The sequence below is a fragment of the Lagopus muta genome, chromosome 3, assembly GCF_023343835.1.
Source record: "Lagopus muta isolate bLagMut1 chromosome 3, bLagMut1 primary, whole genome shotgun sequence".
Lineage (NCBI taxonomy): Eukaryota > Metazoa > Chordata > Aves > Galliformes > Phasianidae > Lagopus > Lagopus muta.
The window spans coordinates 50,040,540-50,060,344 of record NC_064435.1 but is presented as its reverse complement, the minus strand read 5'-3'; the positions used below and the strand labels follow the sequence as shown (position 1 = coordinate 50,060,344).

The following is a 19,805-nucleotide window of genomic DNA, read 5'->3' as shown; positions in this document are numbered from 1 at the left end:
TATTCCCTTTTTATTATTAACCATGTGGAGGAGATGACTTACATCCATCAGTGCAGCATTAATGTAGTTGCTGCTCTCCCCATCTATCGTTATGAGGAAAGGCAGGCATCTGTCTGGAGGCAGGACATCCATACAGCGATTCTTTTCATGATTTCGTGGTAAAAGTGCTATACTGCAGTCTTCCACACGCAGCGTCGGAGTCACCATATTTAACGTCTGTTCAAAAAGAGTAAACAACACAGCAGAGAAATTAACACAGCAGTGAAAGCATCCCAAAATATTTAAGAATAGATCAAGTCACCAATCAGTTTCAGCAGGAGTCAAAATGAAGACAAATGAAAACAAATCACAGTCAGCGGGGTTTGGAAGCAAGAATCCTGGAAGCAAACATATCTGAAAAACAACCTCAAAGACAAATGCAGACTAACCAGTTTTCTGGAGCAAGGACAGCACAGGAAATTGACATACATCCTTGGAGTGCAAAGAAGATTTTACTACTACCCCATTGTTTTCTCTGTTCATTTAGTATAACTCAATAGCAATTAGTGACAGGTTATACTCTTTTTTTTCAGTCTTTCATTCCCCAGGGCTGGCCCCAAATTCACATGGTTATAAGCCAGCACTTAATTAGAAGCCTTTGTATAGCTGAATTGTATAGCTTCTAGGTATGGCTAACCACAACTTACCCTAAATTCCTCTTTGATCTGGCTGGAGTTAGTTTGAGGATCCAATTTATTCATTTCATAGTAAGCAGACCTAACTTGAGAAGCTGGAATAGAAGTGTCTCCACAAAGACAGGCTTCCAGGATAGCATCATGGATAAATACATACTGTTCCTGGTAAAGCAATAAAAATAATTACTGACAGAGAGTACATACTACTAGTAACTTGGTAAATAAATAATAGCGACTAATATGGTTAGCCTATTAGTTCTCACGAGCTTTACACACACTGAAGAAAGAATAGATGGAACAACTGCAGTTCACAAAACTTCATGCCATTCATTTAGAAAAGAATATAGAAGGATTGACTGAAACTAGTTACAATTACAAAAAGAAATACAGTATGTCATAAAACTATGACTGTTCCTGTTTTTCTCATTCCTTTGCACAGTTCTGTTGAAGTTATAGTGTAAGTAAGCTTCAACAAGATGCACTGCAGAATGAATGCTCCCTAAAGAGGAAACACTCAAGAGATTTTTTTTAATCAAACCATTGCAGCATAACGGTGGCCTTGTTTGGGCAATGGCTCTACAAGCTTCTGTGTGGATTATTTTCCTGCATGTCACTGAATAAACTACCTCCTGGATAGGGCTTATAGCAAAGGGCTCTAGTTTTATGGGCCAGAATAATACTTTTCATTGCAAAGCATAAGGCAGTAAACCAGAAGATTAACAATACCTCTGTCTGCACCATGTTAACTCTCCGAGATCGAAGCTCTCGCACACAATTGTATATGTCTACAACACCTTCTCTTTCTGCCATATCTAGCATGATGTCAATAACGATGAAGCACCCGGTTCTGCCAGCGCCAGCACTGAAGTAAAATTAGAGCACAGTTAATATCCATCAGTTCGCTGGAAAATGTAAAGCTCCAGAATCAGTTTAGCCAATATTTTGTATGTCAGGTAAAAAGTTATTGTGATCAGAGTGGCTTCACCAACTTTTGGGGACTACATGGGATATGAGAAGCAGAAGTATGTTCTGAGCTCAGTGGACCACACAACAGAGGGATTTATGTTCTGCCTACCTGCAGTGAACCACCAGAGGTCCAGCGTTTGGCGGGCTCTTGGACTTGACCTGCCGTACAAATCCCAGCAGGCCTGTCGCATGGTACGGCACGCCGTGGTCTGGCCAACCAGTGAAATGAAACTGACGAATTTCTCGAATCTCATGAGCACCTCTCTGTTCAAAAGGCCAGGGTTGAAAAGGAAAAACAAGGTGGAATATGACAGAAATTGGACAAGAAACATCATAAGAATGTAGCTCTTAAAAGCTTGAGCTCTGCTGAGAAACATCCACCCCCTGCCAACAATCATATCTGGACAAGACTGCTGGAGACCTTTTTGATAGCTGGAGAGCAAGTTCACAGATCATGTATCAACCGATTTCAAAGCCTTACAAGAAAATACAGTGGTTTAGCACTCGATTGTTTTAGAAATGTCTAGCAACAAGATAGAGACTCATCTCCATACATAAGCACTAGGTTGCTTTAATGACTGTAACCCTAAGAAGCAGATCATGATCAACAAACAGGTCAACGGCAAGGCCACGAACATTTAGCACTGATGAATTTGTTCCCTGACTACTCTCCACAGGAGATTTGCTGCTGACTTCCAGGGACTAGAATTTCAGCATAATTTTCCTTATCATTTGTCTCCTTCATTGGTCTGAAAGAAACAGCTGAATAGTAATGAAAGCTTTTTTGCACCTCCTGTTGTAGGGGCTGTATGTGTAGACCTCTGCATGCCTACCCTTTGAGTCATTTACCACAGTCTGCAAGGACATGGATATGGTGAGACAGGTATGAATGAGCCAACCGTATAAATAATTTCCCATGTGAATTTCTGGAGCAGTCTGGATATTAAAGGTGTGTATGTGAAGTATGATTTTCTTAGTGCTTGTATTTCCTCTTCCCCCTCCAAAAATGTAGCTGCCAGTATTTTATTCTCATTAGAAATCTGCACACCAGAGGCCATCATACATATTTCATAAGCAAACAGCAAAATTATGACATATCATCTCCAGGCTGGACTAAATGTCAATGATATTAATAACCTGTGGTTTACACTTTTTCTTCTTAAAGACGTATTTCCTGTCTTGTTCCTGTTTGCATATAAAAGGTGTAATTTTCTTTGTGTAATAAAGTAATATAAACTTCCTAATTTATTGCTAGCATGCAAGCTAAAAGAGTCAGGGATTGTTAATGGTTGAGAAATCTTGGCCATGCCAGTGCAACTGGAGTGGAGTGAGCTGTGGTATATCTTGAAGCTCAGACTCAGGTCTGCTCAGGGGAATAACCATTCTCATGGCTCATGGAAACAGTGGCACAGAAAAGCTGGCAAGGAAGAAGATGAAGAGAGTGTGCAGCACTGGTGTACACTGAAGAGATCACATCCTTGCAACAGGATTGGCCTTATATTCCAAAGATCAATTTTGAAACATACTGAAGCTCAGGAGCAAAGTAATTTGTATTTTAAGGTTGTCGAAAAAATGCACTCAAATACAATTTGGTCTTTGTATTCTGAGGACTTTAGTATACGTTAGTTAACAGATTTTTCTTTGCTAATATAGGCATGGCCTCCAAATCTGTAAATAGCTGTGTGTAGGTAGACTATCCATGTCCCAAATGCTTTTATTGCCCATAACAACTGCCCACAATTTCTCAAGAAACAAAGTTTCCATTCCAAAGAGCAGTGCCATCACTACAGAAATCAGGGACCGAAAAGAATACCCTACACACATTTTTCATGATGTAGACAGTCTTGATTTCCAAGTGATTTACAAAATACAAAATGACTCTCCAAAATAATGTGTTGCACAGATAAGAATATGTACCGTGTATCTTCTGCATTAGTTTTGAGAATGCTGTCTGTCATGCTGACTGTATTTCTGTCTGTTGTTGTTGGTAACACTCAACTACTTAGAAAAGATTTTGCATCTGGGGTATTTTTATAATGAGTTTGCTTATTATACCTACACAAAAGAATGATTTTCATGTCTGTAGCTTCCCTGCTGGTTTCAAAACTCAAAATAACAGCACAACTGCATGAATCATAAAAGCATATGCTCAGATTGGAAAGACACATTTTTCACTCTTTCAGCTGAAATAAACAGAAAATAGTGTATATGGCTAACAAACCTTAAGATGTTAAAAAATGTAGATCTTAATCCCACAAATACTTATGGTGTTTCTGTATGTTACTATTTGTGTAATTCATCTGCGTTAACTGTTGTGCTGTAATTCCAGGAACTGCTTATGTGTACAATATTGGAAAGTGTTCTCCAGCAACAGGGTGTAAATTCTCATTCGATTTTCCCTGTATTATCCCCCCACTTCTCCATAATTACTGAATAGCTATTAAAAAAAAAACAACAATCAATTTATCTCCAAATTAAGCAACTTCTAGATTTTATTTTAGAAGAAGGTATGAGAATGTTGATCCAAAAATAGGAAAGATGGTAAGAGGGGACCTTTGGAGGTCTCCAGCCTCTTGGCCAGAATAGGCCTTTGGCCAACACTAGAACAGTGGCTTAGTCTAGCTGAGCCCTGCAGACCTCCAAGAATGATGATTTCACAACATTCCCGAGTAAGCTGCATTGCACTACCCTACTCCTGTAGTTAGAAAGAGTTAAAACGTATGGAAAACAGGGTAAAACCAAATGCACTCTACTCAAACTACACTGACACTGCTTTGAGAGGCTTACAAAAAAGCTACCAACTATTAAAAAGCAGTGTCTAAATGAAACCTTTTCAGATGGAGATTTTTTTTTTTTAAAAGAAATAAAATGTTTAGCGTCTTTTAGCTCTATCTGTATTAATGCATTTATTCAAGACAGTTTGGTTATATCAACTGTAAAATCCTCTAGGTCTTTTTTTTTCCAGTCCCAGTTAAGAAGTGAAAAGCTAACATCAAAGCATGGCTTAAAATTTGCAGAATAGAAAGCAATGGGTGCCTCATCTACTTCAAAGTACAGCCACCCTTTCTCATCTGTTTATTAAAAATATCTAAATGCAAGGAAACAACAGACTTGAGCAAATTCAATGCACTATATGTACAATAGTAAACATGATACAATATTTCAGCTCATTCAAACTGCATAATTCTATAATCATTACCCTCAGGTTGCTGTATTGATGCATATTTAAGTATTAGATTGAAGAATAAAACAGGAGAAAAACAAATTCCTTTGTTACTGAGGATGTATGTACAGAGACCCTGATGGGCCATCTTTTTGGTAGTTTCATCTACCTGGCTGCAGGATTCTTTGATGCAAAAAATTAAGTTCTTCAGCACCAATTGAATACTATTTCATTGTTAGAGAGCAGCAGTATATCCCAGGTACTGCAACTAAATCAAAGGCTGTTTTCTAACACAATTAGTTTAAAGATTACTCGTGTAGATACTGAAGCAACATTACTTCAATATGCCATTAGGAATATCAAGTCTTCTAAAGGGATCCCTTCCTCTTTGTTCTGCAACTCAAATACGTTTTAATGGATAGAATAAAAACACTTCAGTCCTTTAAAGAAACTCGTGAATAAAAATGTGAATTGACACTAAATGGCAAACACTTCCACATTAAATAACCCTGCTTGTTTTCACTTTCACTAGGTACTCTATTTACAAACTGCATGTTATCCATATGCTATAAGCTGTTTGAGAGAGCTGTAAGATCTAGTGAGCACCAAATCATAGCACTGTTTTGATAAACAGCAATGCAGTGCACTGATTGGAACTCTACATAAGATGGATTCTGCACTAAAAATGAAAATGCTTTGAAAAGACAGATTAGTTTGTTTCAAAAATGTCTCGCTGCCGATCAGGAACACGCTGGTCCAACAGATTCACAGCCATGGGCTTCTGAATAATGGTGCCTGCAGCCTCTGGTACAGACAGAAAATGATTGCAGTGAGCTTAAGATGGGAAAACAGCACGAATGTGTTTTTCAACTGATTGGTGGGAGGGAGGCTTCGATTTCTCGTGGGCAAGGAACATCACTTTTCTAACTCAGGCAGTGCCTAGGGCTGATGGCCTCTGAAGAAAAACACAATGTACCGTAAGAGGGCGCTGGCCGTTTACTCAAAAAATTGCTACAAAAACCTCCACAACAGGACACAAATTTAACTTTCCCTTGCTGAATGTGTTATTTAAGCAGCTACCACCGTACTAAAGAAAAGTGAACGTCGATGCTTACCTTTTCTACTGCAAATGTTCGAATCACATATTCAGCGAGGAGCTCTGTTTCTATTAGGGTAACTTTAATGTCTTTATATATCTCTGTGTCATCTGGCCAGTATTTGCAGCACTTAACCTTTAAAAACACAAAAGAAATTAAGGTTCATTTATTTTAGAAGGTTCATGCTGAATGTGTTCTATATTCTTTGCAGTGATTTACATTTTAAAATACGACCATGCGCAAAAGCATCACACTTTCTATACAGAAGTGATTCATATTTAAGGGACAATGGCTCTTTTTTTTTAATACAGCATTTTTGCATTGCAGGTAAGACTTGTGTTGCGATTAGTAAAGTACAGTGAATTCATATAAAGCACAAGAAATATTTATATTGTGCATAACTCAGTTACAGAAACTGCTCACTTCCTACGCTTTCCAACTGGGGGTAAATTGCAGAAGGATAACTAATGTGAAAAGCTTTTTCTTCCATACATTTTTAGGTATTGATCTCCTACCTTCTAAAATGAAAATATGTATTTTAGACAGGATGGATCTTCTCTACTGTTAGAGAACTATCTGCTTTCTCAGATTAATTTTCCAAAGGAACTACTGTGAGGCCCAATGGCAAAACTCAACACACCAAGTCAAGAGATGAACTTTATTTCTGGGTTTTAACATGTAGATGACCCCAAACGCTATTGACAGGCTCTATATTTTGATGCAGATATTTTATGCAGTTAAGAACTTTTCTCCTCCTTCTCATTTGGGTGGACAAGGTGCTGGGTGGGGAAGCTAACACATTGCTGATATATCTGTTGCATTCTGCTCTATCATGGTAATAGCTATTATTGTCATCACTGCACCTGGCCACTGTCCAGTAGTGCAGCACAGGCAAGGAGTAGCATCTGTTACACATCTGCTGCATAGCGTCTTCTCTCTTTCTCTCGTTGAAAGAAAAAAATTAAACTGATCTTTCTGTACACGGAAATCTACTGCTTTGCTTAAGTATACACTTAAATTATTTGGGTCAAAAAAAAAAAAAAAAAAAACAACTTCAAATTTTGAATGGAAAACTGACACACAGAAAAAAAACCACATGTAGAAACCTTTGAACTTCGCGACTACTAGAGATTTTTCAAACCTATTTTCATGCCAAAATATTTGGATTACTATCATGTCTAGTCTAGTAAAATTGAATAAAAGGTAAAACTGAAGTATATGCATATAAACACACAGAGGAAACTATAAAGCGTGTCTGCAAAATGACTTGTTTATATGAATTCCAGGTTCAGTATATAAAAAATTATGCAGAGATGAACCGTGTCCTGTTAGGCAGGAGAAAAGGCTTTATCACACATTGTTTCCAGTGACTAACCACCCACCACCTAGCACCCTTTCTTAGTGTCTGGACAGAAGATAGATCTTGCTACATTACACTGGCAACATTGAATGGTAACAGTTGAGTAGGTAAAAGTTGAGTAGGACAAGGTGAGTAGTTTCTTTTTTCTGACTTTTTACCAGGATAAAATTTAAATCAGAGTAGAACTGAGTGAAGGGATGGAAGAATACAGCACCACATCAGGGCCCTTTTCATCTATAGAGGGTTTAGCCCAACACCCTGCTTGTGAGGTCTGCCTCACTGCCACAAAATTATGCAAGTATCCTAACAGCTTTTTCTTACTGGAAAGCTCCTAGAGAACAGACATGAAGTTCAGACAGCAATAAGCAGGGTTTTGTTTATTCCTCTGTGCTTGTCTTCAGATCTAATAACCCCATTGGTATTGGCTAAGAAAAAAAAAACTTTGTATTTTTCTTCATATTTAATCCTTTGTTCAGCACAGCTGTGAGACAATTTGCAAACACCAGTAAATGGAATTGCTTTCCACATGGAAAATCTTCAAGGTGGGACACAAGAAAAGTCATCATAGTACTCAGCACTCCCGTACCAGAGCACCACTTGGCCCCTTAGAACGCCAAAGGGTAGTTCCAGGGTCCCAGTCCCTACGTCTCAGGATTGCTGGCAAGCACATATTCACATTCAAAACATATCCACCAGCTACAAGCAATGAACATCCAGTTCAAAAGCATTAAATGTTGCTGCAAGCAGGTTAGTAGCTACTATGCTGTCTGTTGTTGCATCTACTCGATATCTTTTCAGATCTTATCCTGTTTGGATAAATTTCCAAAAACTCTCTGATAGAAACTAAGCAAAACACACTGAATGCTCATTGTTTTGTCTGTTTTGTTAAAAGACAATTCACACTGTTCAGTTCCCTTAGGCCAGCAAAATGACCCTTTATGGCCACTGCCAGAAACTCTTCCAAATTCCCACCTATGACTAAAGATGATTTCTTGATTCTGCATGAAGAACAAGGCCATTCATGCTGCCTCTGGCTTGAAGTAGCCCAGTGAAAACTGTGTCTCTGGAGCTAATTGTCTTTTCCTGCCTGTTCCCTTCTCCTTTCCATAGGTGGAACCTGAACCACACAAACCCAGCCAGCACACGTCTGACGGAAGCAGCTGCTGCCATGATCCTGGTAACGGCACTACTCATCTGCACGTCTCGCTGTTGCTAACTTTAGCCTTGTCTCTCTCTGATGGGTGCCTGCCATCCGCAAAACAGCTCTAGTTTAGCAAAATAAACAATTGGGGAGAAAAAAAAAAAAAAAAAAAAAAAAAAGCCCTGTCTGAATTAAATTGCTCAGCCTTGATGGAAAACATGCCTGTTTCTAACTTGGTAAGTCTAGACAGTCTGGATTATGAGTAAGAACTGAAAGACTGTTTAGAAGAGCACAGTAGTCCCTACCTTCTTCTCAAGTGTTGGATTTGCTTCCACCTTTTTTTAAACCTTATTTAAGATGATCCAGTGAGTAATTAGGGAAGTGCTGGGGGATGTTGCACAGAAGTTATAGCCCTCTGTGCTTCATGCAGCTTGTGCCCACTGGGGACTTCATACTCTGTAGCACAGAGGATGTGGGGCATGGAGTAGATTAGAGCAGAGCAGAAGGATCCATGACAACACAATTTCCTGAAAACTCTCCCAAGTGGAATAGGGGCTGTAACAGCTGTGGGAAAGGTGCCAGAACTACAGTCATAGCCACAGACCAACAGTAAATGATTCACTCAATGCAAGGAAAAAATAAAACACAACTTTTTTCTTTCTTTCTTTCCTTTAAAAAAAAATTGGCTTTTTAAAATACTTTTGGCTCTTGTTCAGTTATCCTGTTGCACATGCTGTGCTGTAGACGTGGGAACTCTATGGACTTCTGATGAGCCAAAAGTTCAGTAAATGCTTAAAGATCAGTTTCCTATCTCCTCTAAGGTTCCTCAGGTAAATACGATAGGGTCTTAAAGAAAGAAGTAGAGCAAACAGTGTGAATTTAACTCACACTTATAAATGTTTATTGGACCAAGGCCTTTATTTGTACGGGGAAAGACAATTGCAGAAAAATAGAATATGGTATTTCTCATCAAATATGAGAAACACTGCTGGTAACATATGTTTATTCATTTTTTCTTTTTAGCACAGCTTTAGCTACTGTGTCATTATGAATCTCTTTCCCTTTTTATAAACATTTGATAGATATTTTACAAAAAATCTACCAACAGAAGGTTTAGCTAAATAATTGATATATGAATCCAGAACTGAATATTAAGTGCATTAGATTTTTTTCCACAGTTGCTACCATTACAGTAAATATCGGCCACAAAGTAGAAAACATGATTTTGAAATCTCATCTGAGCAGAACTATAATTGGGAGTTTGTTCAGATACACCCCACATTTATATCTGAACACACTGCCAAAAAATACAGATGTTCATCACACGATGAGATAAAAGGGGTGATTGCCAGAGACATAATGAAAATGCTCTGGTTTGATCTATTCATCCCAAGGTACACCGTCCATTTGTTCCAAATGTTTATTTTACTAATAATTTGAGAAATCTGGAGAATATGATTATCTGCTTTGACCTCTCTCTACCCTCATCCCCCAGCAAAATAGTCCAATGTGAGAAAATAAGAATTAAAAATGAAGGTGGAAACTTGTTCTTGCTATTTCTAAATATAACAAACAATGCAGGCAGTAGACAGATAATGAACACAGATTGTGACTTCCGAAGCTGTATATTTAGCCATTTGGCAATGTGACACATCTAGCTAAAGGCACTATGAAAGCCAGGACAGTAATTCATTTACTTAGAGGTTTGGAATAGAAGGAATATTACAGAATTAATATGTGAGCTGGCTGTGAAAAATACTTTGCAGTTCCTACAGCACAGTTTAAATAACAATGATTATTCAGAGTTTCCAGTTCCCTTTGATTCTGAAATAGTCTTAGCAAAAACTGAAGCACTGAAAGGATTGTCATTACTGAAGAGCAGCATTATATATTCTAATTTAAAATTAATCCCAAACTAAGTAATGATGATAAGCCAGACATAAATTTTGAAGTGAAACCTCCAGGGTATAAAATGAAACAGCCAACCGAGCTCACTGGTGAAAACTTTTAACAGGTTTTGCAGATACAGGTAGGATAACATCATATACTTTTATTTGGCTGACTTGAAATAAAGGAACATCCAATAACTGGAAGTATTTTTATTTAAATACTTTTCAAACAAAAGTGTATTGCGATGAAGAACCTTTTATTAGTTATAAACCCACCTTTGACTGAAGATAAAATCCAATTCTTTCTTTTTCATTTTGCTTTAGAGCAAGTCAGTTAATTGATCTATACTTCATTTTACGCTTTTCTAAATGAGGTATGGAAGAGAATTGAGAAATACAACATTTAAAATACTGTTTGGCACCAGCAGATGAATGGGTCTGTGCAAAAGGCAGCCAGAAGTCTTCCTGTGGTTCACAGCTCCCACAGGGTGAGAGCTCTATGGATTTTATTTGCCCAGCCTAACTTCTTTCAGCAATGACACAGAACTGATAAAATTCATCACCTTCTGCTGCCCTGTGCTGCCCCAACGCTACTATCTTAGGCTGCCCAATGGATGCACTTTCATTCAGCTTCCGTCCAGAAAAGTTGGCTATCTGGATACTAACTGCTTTCCAACTGAGGGAATAAATGCAATCCCTCATTTGTTCATGAAAACTTAATATACTGTTAGTATACCATCAACCAGGAAGGCTGGGTTGACCATACTTTGGCCATAAAATGGAATTAGTCTGGGAGAATTGCTTTAGGGTAAAGGTGACCCAAGGTGAAGTTGTTTGCAGTGTTCCTGCCTTCACCTGCTAGAAAAACAGAAGAATATAGATCACTTCTATTTCACTGCTTATGTTTAGGCAATTTTGTCTTCTGCTGGTTATCAAAAAAGACTGTATATTAGCGCACTTTAGTACAGCCCTGAAGGAAGAAAGGTAGAGCACAGAGCACATAAGAAGCGTGGTTCCATGCCAAGATGAAGAATGGCTACAGGATTAGCTGGAGCTCCTCAATGCCTGTCTTAATCCCTTACAAAACTGTGAAATCATGGGCACACTGCTCACATCTTGTGCTCTGAGAACCTGATGTGCCTGCATTGAGATGAACAGCCTGTGCAATGAATTCTGCTTCTGTTCCAAGAAGAAAATCATGCTGTAAGTTAAGCTACAGAGCACTGCCAAGTTAGCTGGTTGTTTCTGACTCTAAAACCTGATCATCTGATGTCAGGTTAGAGAGCTCTACATGCTACCCTACTAGGTACAGTCAAACTGTGTACGTTTTCCCAGGATACTTCTTCTTTCACAGAATGACTCATTCCACAAGATTGCTGAGGTGAGCAGCCCTACAATGATGGAGCCATTTTGTTAGTCATGGCATTTCAAAGTGAAACCTTGAAGACCTCTTTGCAAACTGTACTTTTATTTGCATCCTACACTTCAGCAGCAAGTGAGCAGCTAGTCTAACAGAGGGGTGCATGCACTTGTGTATCCTTACATCTCTTTTATTTATTTCTCAAAATGCATCACTTCAATCAGACTAATGAAGGTTAAACTTCGAACTCTCTGACGAACTCTCTTTGAGGCATAGCTCTTACTGGAAACAAAAAGCATTTAAATACTGAGATCTGAAACCATGGCTGTTGTGAGCGACATGGGACGTGCTGAACACTCGTAGTCTGATGTCCTGTTTGGTGATGTTAACATTGGTAATCCAGGGACAACTTTATTAAACAATTACAGAGTCCTTCCTTCTCCTTCCCAAAGAACAACAGCCATATTTTTCCCCTAAGGGCTCATCTACTGCTGCACATAATGGAATAATGCCAATTTGTTATTTCTGGCTAGAAGTCCAGAAATCTCTTTTGTTTACTAGAAGGGTACACCGAATTGAAAGATGTACAACAATTTCAATTTACAATTGTTTTCTTTACTTTCATTGATATTCTGTAATACTGTAATCTCTACTGTATCCAACAAGATACTGGAATTACAGTGAAAGTAAAACAAAACCATGAAATACATAATAATGTATTTACCTTAAGAGCAGGTCCTAGGTTTTCCAGATAAGCATGCTTAAGAATGAAAGCATTTCTAGAGGGGGAATAACAGTATTTATAAGTTTTTGAAGATGAGACTGGAATTACATAGAGGTAAGGATGGTTTTAATACAGCAAGCTTTCTTCTTCTCATGTATAAACTATTTTTTCATTCTTTCAGGAGAAAAGTTTAAATGAAATCTTAGTCAGTAGTATGCTTATAAACAATTTGGCACATTGCCTAGGGAGCACTAACACCAGTCTCCTGAACTAACTCCAATGCCAGTAATTTAGCTTATCACATTTAGAGGCAATTTCAATTATATAGAGTGTTCTTCCATTTATACTAAATACAAATATGCTATTTGTTGGACGTGTTAAAGAGTTGCTCTGTTTTAACCTCTGCAATATCTCTGTAATGGCTGATCTGAATCTTAAATACAGTCTGAATTCAGCTTCGTTCATTAGAGGGCTCTTCTGCATGAAGATTCTCAAAACTTTAAAATACATTAATGTGAACTTCATAATAGGTTTGTATCAAAAGAATTCTGTTTTATTCTAAGAACAGATGGTAAGTCTATTGGGAATTTCACATGGAGTTAGTTTTCATGCTGCTGGAATTGCCTATGAAGTTTTTGTTTGGTTCTAGCAATACGTTTTAGTGAGGAGCTTTTGGGCAGGATTTTATTTTTATTTTATTTACTTTAAGACAGTTTTTCTTGGATGTCTGATGTCTGTCCATAACAGAAACATACCATAAGGAGAATCTGAAAATAATTAGGAGTTCTGGATTTTGTTTTTTTTTTCAGGAGACACATTTGTATCTCCTTTAGAATTGTCTCTTGAACATTGAACAAGGTTGCACATCCTGAGCTCTCAAGGCCCAAGCGCATATGATTGCTTAGGACTGGGACCACATAGATTCTTTCTTGTGAAGAACAACTCTTTTTGTGACAGATTTTTATCTTACAACAAAGAATGATTTTTAACTAGCCAGCCCAAAGGAGATGTTCCTTCCCTGTCATTTTCCATTCCATTCCCTGCTACATTTTACCACTTTATGGGTCTTCTTACTGCCATGTAGACCCCACATTTTTTAAGCATGAAGAATCAAAGCCATCAACATTTTTGCAGCAAAGCAGATGATAGTGCCTTGTAGGTCAACTGCAGGTCCAGTCACACAAGCAGAGGATCAGCTAAGCTGCCAACTTTTGGTGCTCTTTCTTTTTCCCTATGCAGGTATAGCCCTGATGGCTCCAGGGTGAAAAAGTCACCCAGAGGAGGGTGAGATGGCTGTCAGGAAAGCTCAACACTCCTCGAAGATATTGGTGAGAAGCTGTTTTGGTAGTGTGAATGCACATGTGCAGGAGTAGGGGCTATTTGCCACCATACGGTGACCTTTCTTCCCTTGTTTGTCTCACATCTGTTCTGCTGTTGTCAACTTTGCCTCCTTTAAAAAAGAAAAGTCTTTTTGTGTGCTTATTAATACTATTAGCACTGGCTGTTTTCTAATTCTGGATAATAATTGAAGTGAAACTCTAATTACTGCAATTACGATGCTCCTAGGGTGAGGTTTCATTTTTTATAATTATTTCTCATAATTTTTTTTTGTAAATACGTTGTTATTTTAAAAGCACGATAGACAATCATGAGTCCTAGCAGTGCATTTATATATCAACCACCTCCACTGAATTTCATCAGTGCATTTCACCATTTATTAATCAGATATTACTAAATTCCTCCTGCCTCAAGCAAAAACAAGGAGTGGGAGAGAATATGACTACTGACAAATGACAAATGATGTGACGTGCCAAGTTTGATTCCCCCAGTCAAGTATCAGTACCAGTCTCAGAAGAGCAAAGATGGAATTGACAGCTAGATGGCACAACTGAATATTTTCTAAACCTTCCCAGTGATTTTTTTTTTTAAGGAGGAGAGAAAAGTTTCAATGCATACCACCAGTGAAACATTTCAAGAAGAAACCAAGACTTTGGCCAGTACATGAAGACTGTGATCCTGTTTGCATCGCTTTCTACTGGAAGGGTCCAGCTATAAGAGAAGTCTCCTGGAATAAGCAAGATGTTCTCTTACGTCTCTTTTCTAACTGTACCTCTGCAAGCGGGACAAAAAGTTGCTGTCTTTTAGAGTAATCCACCATGTCATGCTAAGTCCTTCAGGAAAAGATATCTGAAAGTACACAACTGCCTACAATTGCTCCTTACTAACAGGAACATGGAGGTCTCTGTATGAATATAATCCAAAATGCATTAATGTAATCCATATTTTTTTTTTTTAATAGCCTGTTGGCCTGTTGTCATGTTGATATATTTTTATGAGTCTTGCTTAGTCCGTGGCTTGGGAAATGTTGATTGTTGCACTAAAATACAGGTATATTACAACACTAATTACTTGTCTTATCCTTTCTGCAGCCTTCATTGAGAGGGGAAAGTTGTTGACCACAGCCTGAAGAAGACACAGACTTTTTATCTTTGTCTTTCAAGGGCTGCCTGTTTTTCTCTTTTTTTTTTGTAAAAGTTCTTAAGTCAACGTAGACTTAACTAAAAAATACTTCATCAGCTGTTATCAAAGAACTGTTCGTGCAACTCAGCAACGATTTTTTCCAAATGACTGTGAGACCTCATTTAGTTTTTTAATAAACAGTCACATTCTAATGAGGTCTTCATAAAACTGACTAAATATGTTTAGAAATCATTAGCTTAAATTACCAGTACAAAAGTCTCCTTAGGGAGCCCTGCAGATTTTGTGATAAGACTTCTGGCAGATGGATTGGTATAACAGCACAAGTGAGTTCTGAATTTCCACACAAGCAGTGTAAATGTGAGCGACTGGGTAACAGGCTACTGGATAAAGAGCTAAATGTCCCTCAGGTGGGTTCATTAAAGAGAGAAAACAATCAAAACACATTTCTGTGCCATTTAAATACCAGGTGCACAGCAGTCTGCAGGTGCCAGAAACACTGACAAGGGTCCCTTGCTGGAACACACAAGAGCTAAAAGGGATGCATGGTTTTGACAAGTATGCCTCAGATAATGACAGATATTGGCAGATGTACCCAGACCCTGCTGGAGGGTAATGCGGGGACTGAGTCATTTGCAGCAGGTGCTTGCATTAGGGACAGCCTCATGGTGATTCCTCCATTTGCAATTAAAACAGTCCTGATGCATAATGCTCCAGGGCAAGAAGCAAGTTCCTAGCACTGATTTAATGACTATCCAGCCAGTCCTGGTAAACAAATACACATACGCCCCCTCAATGATTAATTCATGATGGACATAAATTGTGTAGCAAACATGTTAAATAGATATTCCTCTTTTCTGAGAACATAAAGTTCTCCTTTATTTCAAATGGGTAAGAGGTCAAAAAATATGAAATAATAGGCCCCTACAAATCTTCTACCAGCTACTGCACCTGAAATAGAAAACCTCAAGGTCAGGAAGGTTACAAGGTTTGCCCTGTAGGAATGCTATCAAGAGGCCCATTTAAATCATTACTAATCAAGGTGGCACAGAGCTTGTGTTTGGGGCTGTGGGACAGATGGTGTGTTGCAATATGCCTCCTTGTTGCTGATGGTTCACGCCCTAGGAGTGGGACAGAAGCACCAATGGAGGAATGACTGCGTTGCTCTGCAGCTCATAAAATCTCATATCCCTTAGAAAGTCATTTTAATTCTGCTCTCCTATCTCACCTACGTTGGCCTCCAGAGAAACTGAACAAAGTCATTTCCACCTCTGTCAGAAGCAAGAAAACTGCAGATCTGTATCCCACTAGGACTCTTGCACCCCAAAGAAATCTCCACAGTGGCACAAACTGTTTCTCACTGGTAAAGAAATACGCTGCCTAACTGTACAGAGTGAGTAGAGGCCTCAACACTGACAGCAAGCCTGGCGTGTCTGCAGGTGGTACCTGACAGCTCACACTAATTGATGCTTTCAAATGAGGATATCAGGAAAAGAGGATGTGGCACTGTGTAGTATGCTGGTTTTGTTCTAAGGCTTGTTCGTCCATCCCTTCCATCCATCTCCTTTTTTAATGTGTGCTTTAGTACTTAAGAATGTCTATAAAGCTATAAAAAATTTGCTGGGATTTTAAGGCCCCTTCCGACCCAAACCATTACATGCTTTTATGATTCTTATTTGTACAAATTCATTTTGAACTTCTAAGTAGCCACCCAACTGTTTCTGTCCTCCTCTTCACTCGAGGGACTGAACTTTCAAAGCAGCCTCCATGACGCTTTTTGTTTCTGCAATTAGCTGTACATTATGTTCCTGCAGCAGGTGTTAATTGTAGTTAGAAATCCTACCTTTTTTATAGCTAAAAATAATACTCGCACCTGATCTGTTGGCAGATTTGCACACAGGTATCTAAATGTTAGAATTTATATTAGCAAGTGACCAAGGACATAAAGAAGAATAAATTCAGTTTGTAAAACTGGACTTGTTAAAGAAGACAAGATCCAGCCCTTGGACTCATACTACATTAGGAGTATTCTTTCCTAGTAGAAACACCACAGAACAGATCAGTCATTCCACCAGAATGAAATTTAGAACATGTCTCAAAACTCTGTGGCTCACACCAACATACGTGCATTTATTTCAACACAACAATAATTCAACACAATAGTTGCAGTAGTTGCAATAAAAGCAGTGGCTTTTTTTTTTCATTTCAAATGAAAGCTTCAAAAGGAAAAAAAAACAACCAACAAACAACAGAACATTCCAGATGAAAAGTAAGACACCACTATATAGACAGAGCAGTAAATTAAAACACTCAGTTATTGATAGTTGTGAAAACAAACAAAATGTGTCTGTTCAATACTTGTTGAAAACAAAATTAGCCATAATCAGTTGAATTGGACACCCACTTTAGAAGTTGTCAAGCAAAGAAAGAAAAGTACGCATTATCAATCAGGTAACTCAAGCTTTCCTTAACTACTGAGCTCCTGGAGAAGAGCTCTTGGTTAATAGATCTGATGGAAAAGAACAAAATAATTCAGTTGGAAGAGACCTTCAAACATCATTGGATCCAACAGCCAGAGCATTTCAGGGCCAACAAAAAGTTAAAACGTTGTAGAGGGCATTGCCCAAACATCTCTCAAACACAGAGTACCATCTACAAATGAGTAAAGTCGATTTATTTTGTTTTAGTCCAGAAGGCTTACAAGAAGAAACGCCCAAACTGGATTGATTTGAACTAACATATTGTGAAGAAGGTGCAATTTCATAGTTTAGATACTTATCAGAAATCTGTTCCAGAATAACTTCCCTTCTCCTCCTTATAAAAGAGAAAAAAGATGACTACATATCTTGTTCTGTAACTAATTCCCTGATTTCCCCTAATAGAAAAAGTATGCACACAAAGATGTGACGCTTTCCCTCTTTGGCAGTCATTGCAAGCTGTGCTGTATAGAATACAACTTTATCAGTTACATTCTTGTTGGGCTTCTGTTATCAAAGCCAAGCATCCAAAGCATGCTTAAAAATAATTGGTAATGAATCTCTTAGCAGAGGCAGCCATAAATATTTTATGTGCTTTACTCAGTATATAAGCATCTTGTTGGTCTGCTATTTAATTTCCAAAAGCAAACACCTTGGAAGTCTTTCATCTTTTTAAGTGCAAAAATCACTTACCCTTCCCACTTCCACGAGATTAGTAACCATGATTATGCTGGCTGTGTTCTCATGCCATACCATTCTCCAAAAGTCATATATTGTCTCCTGCATCGGTCCTGAAACAATAAATCAAAGGAAAGGTTACTTTCTTTAAATCTCATGATTAGAAGCTTGTCCCTGGGGTAGTTTGAGAAACCACGATTATCCACATGTATTCATATCACTATCATCATATTTTTCATTTAGGGTCAATTTCTTTTCTGTCATCCCACCTATCTGCATTTAAGTATTTTTCTCCTGAAAAAGTGCTCTGAAAGAAAGTTAGTTCTCCAGCATCTACGTATTTATCTCTGTAATACCCAGAAGTAGAATTATAAAAAATGGATAACATTACTCTTTCTCTTAACAATTGGATGATAACCTAGGGAAGGTGTACCTTGAATGAAATGAGCCTCGGTGGACTATGTGGCCTTTCCCAGGTTCTAATATTTTTCTTAGTATCTACTATCCATCAAATTACCCCAGCTCCTAAATTGTACTTCTTGAAGTGAAACAGAAGTTATAGTTTCTTGCTGCAGTATATCACTTCACAAAGCAGTGGGAATAGCAGTAAAGAACCCTAGTGTGCAACAGCAATGATGTCCTCTACTATACTTGTAGAGAAGAACAACTGAACAATTCTGAACGTTTTTGTAGATACAGGCCTTCCTCCAGTGTTGCCCTGAGACTGGGTACCAGCCCACAGGAGCACAGGAAACGTCAGTGACAGAAACACAACATGTTCAGAAAAACTACATCACTCTACATATGCCTAGTACCATGTGTTTCTAGCCCATGTGTTTTCATGATGTTTTATGTGTCTACCTGACATTCAGTTTGCCATCGTGAATTGAGAACAGTGGTTTAAAAGCACTAGACCAATAAAAAGAAATGAAAAACACTATCAAGTACTACAAACTTAACATCCATATTGAATCCATTACTGAACTGCCTCACTGCAGTAGGCAATTAGATTCCTATATAGAGGAATACCACAAAGTAATTCCTAGGAGGGCAAATAGGTAAGTTAGTGGCATATGTGTTCCTCCAGTGAAGAAAACATAAGTTTCAAAGCATCACAAAATCTTACACTGACAGACTTGGTTAGCTTGGCACCCAAGATTTGGTACTTTGAGCTCGCTCTGAAAATTCAGTTTTTATTCTCAAAGTCAAGAACTTAGCGAACAATGCAGTAATGTTATAGGAAAGTAGAACCCAGCTGATCAGGCAATTAGCACGTCAGTCGTAATGTAACTTACTCAGAAGTCAAGTTAAAGAAAAACGCTGATAATAGTTTTAAATACATGAATTTTAAAAAAAAATATTTTGATTTTCGGCAATTTCAAAGCATATGATCATCTATAATTTGCACAGACAATTTAGAAATGTTCTGTGTTCTCCCCCTTACTTAATTTCTCTGCTTTTAGAAGTTCTACATACATAGTTAGTTTCACTGTTTTCCCTAAAGTCAGCCAACTTGTCTTTTACTTGTTTTGGTAGTTCATGTAACAGGAGATAAAGGCAGTTAAAACAATAGGAAGCTATGACTGGCAGAACACAGGAAATGTCAGAAGGTCTCAGAATAGAAGAAATAACAGAATCTAAAACTGCAGTTTCTAAATTACCAAACTCATGCTGCTGTTGTGACTTCAAAACCAGGGACCTTGTCTTTTTAATTTACAGAACAGAAGAAATGATATATTTCAGAGATTTCATTTGGAAATATGACAGATTTAAGTTTCTCTCCATCATGTAGGAATCT

At 38.1% G+C, this 19,805-nt stretch overlaps 1 protein-coding gene across 12 annotated transcripts in view; it reads right to left on the bottom strand.

The window, feature by feature from the left end:
- Positions 1-19,805, bottom strand: part of PTPRM (protein tyrosine phosphatase receptor type M) — a 459,433-nt gene that overhangs the window by 18,428 nt on the left and 421,200 nt on the right. For all 12 annotated transcript variants that reach the window (XR_007376063.1, XM_048940376.1, XM_048940372.1 and 9 more), the window contains 6 exons: positions 18,023-18,120; positions 5,919-6,035; positions 1,750-1,904; positions 1,401-1,536; positions 687-836; positions 43-216 (listed from right to left, as the gene is read on the bottom strand). Coding sequence is in view for 11 of the 12 variants with exons in the window: in XM_048940376.1 (XP_048796333.1) it covers positions 43-216; positions 687-836; positions 1,401-1,536; positions 1,750-1,904; positions 5,919-6,035; positions 18,023-18,120 (830 nt within the window). In the remaining variant the exon portion in view is untranslated. The remainder of the gene's footprint in view (positions 1-42; positions 217-686; positions 837-1,400; positions 1,537-1,749; positions 1,905-5,918; positions 6,036-18,022; positions 18,121-19,805) is intronic.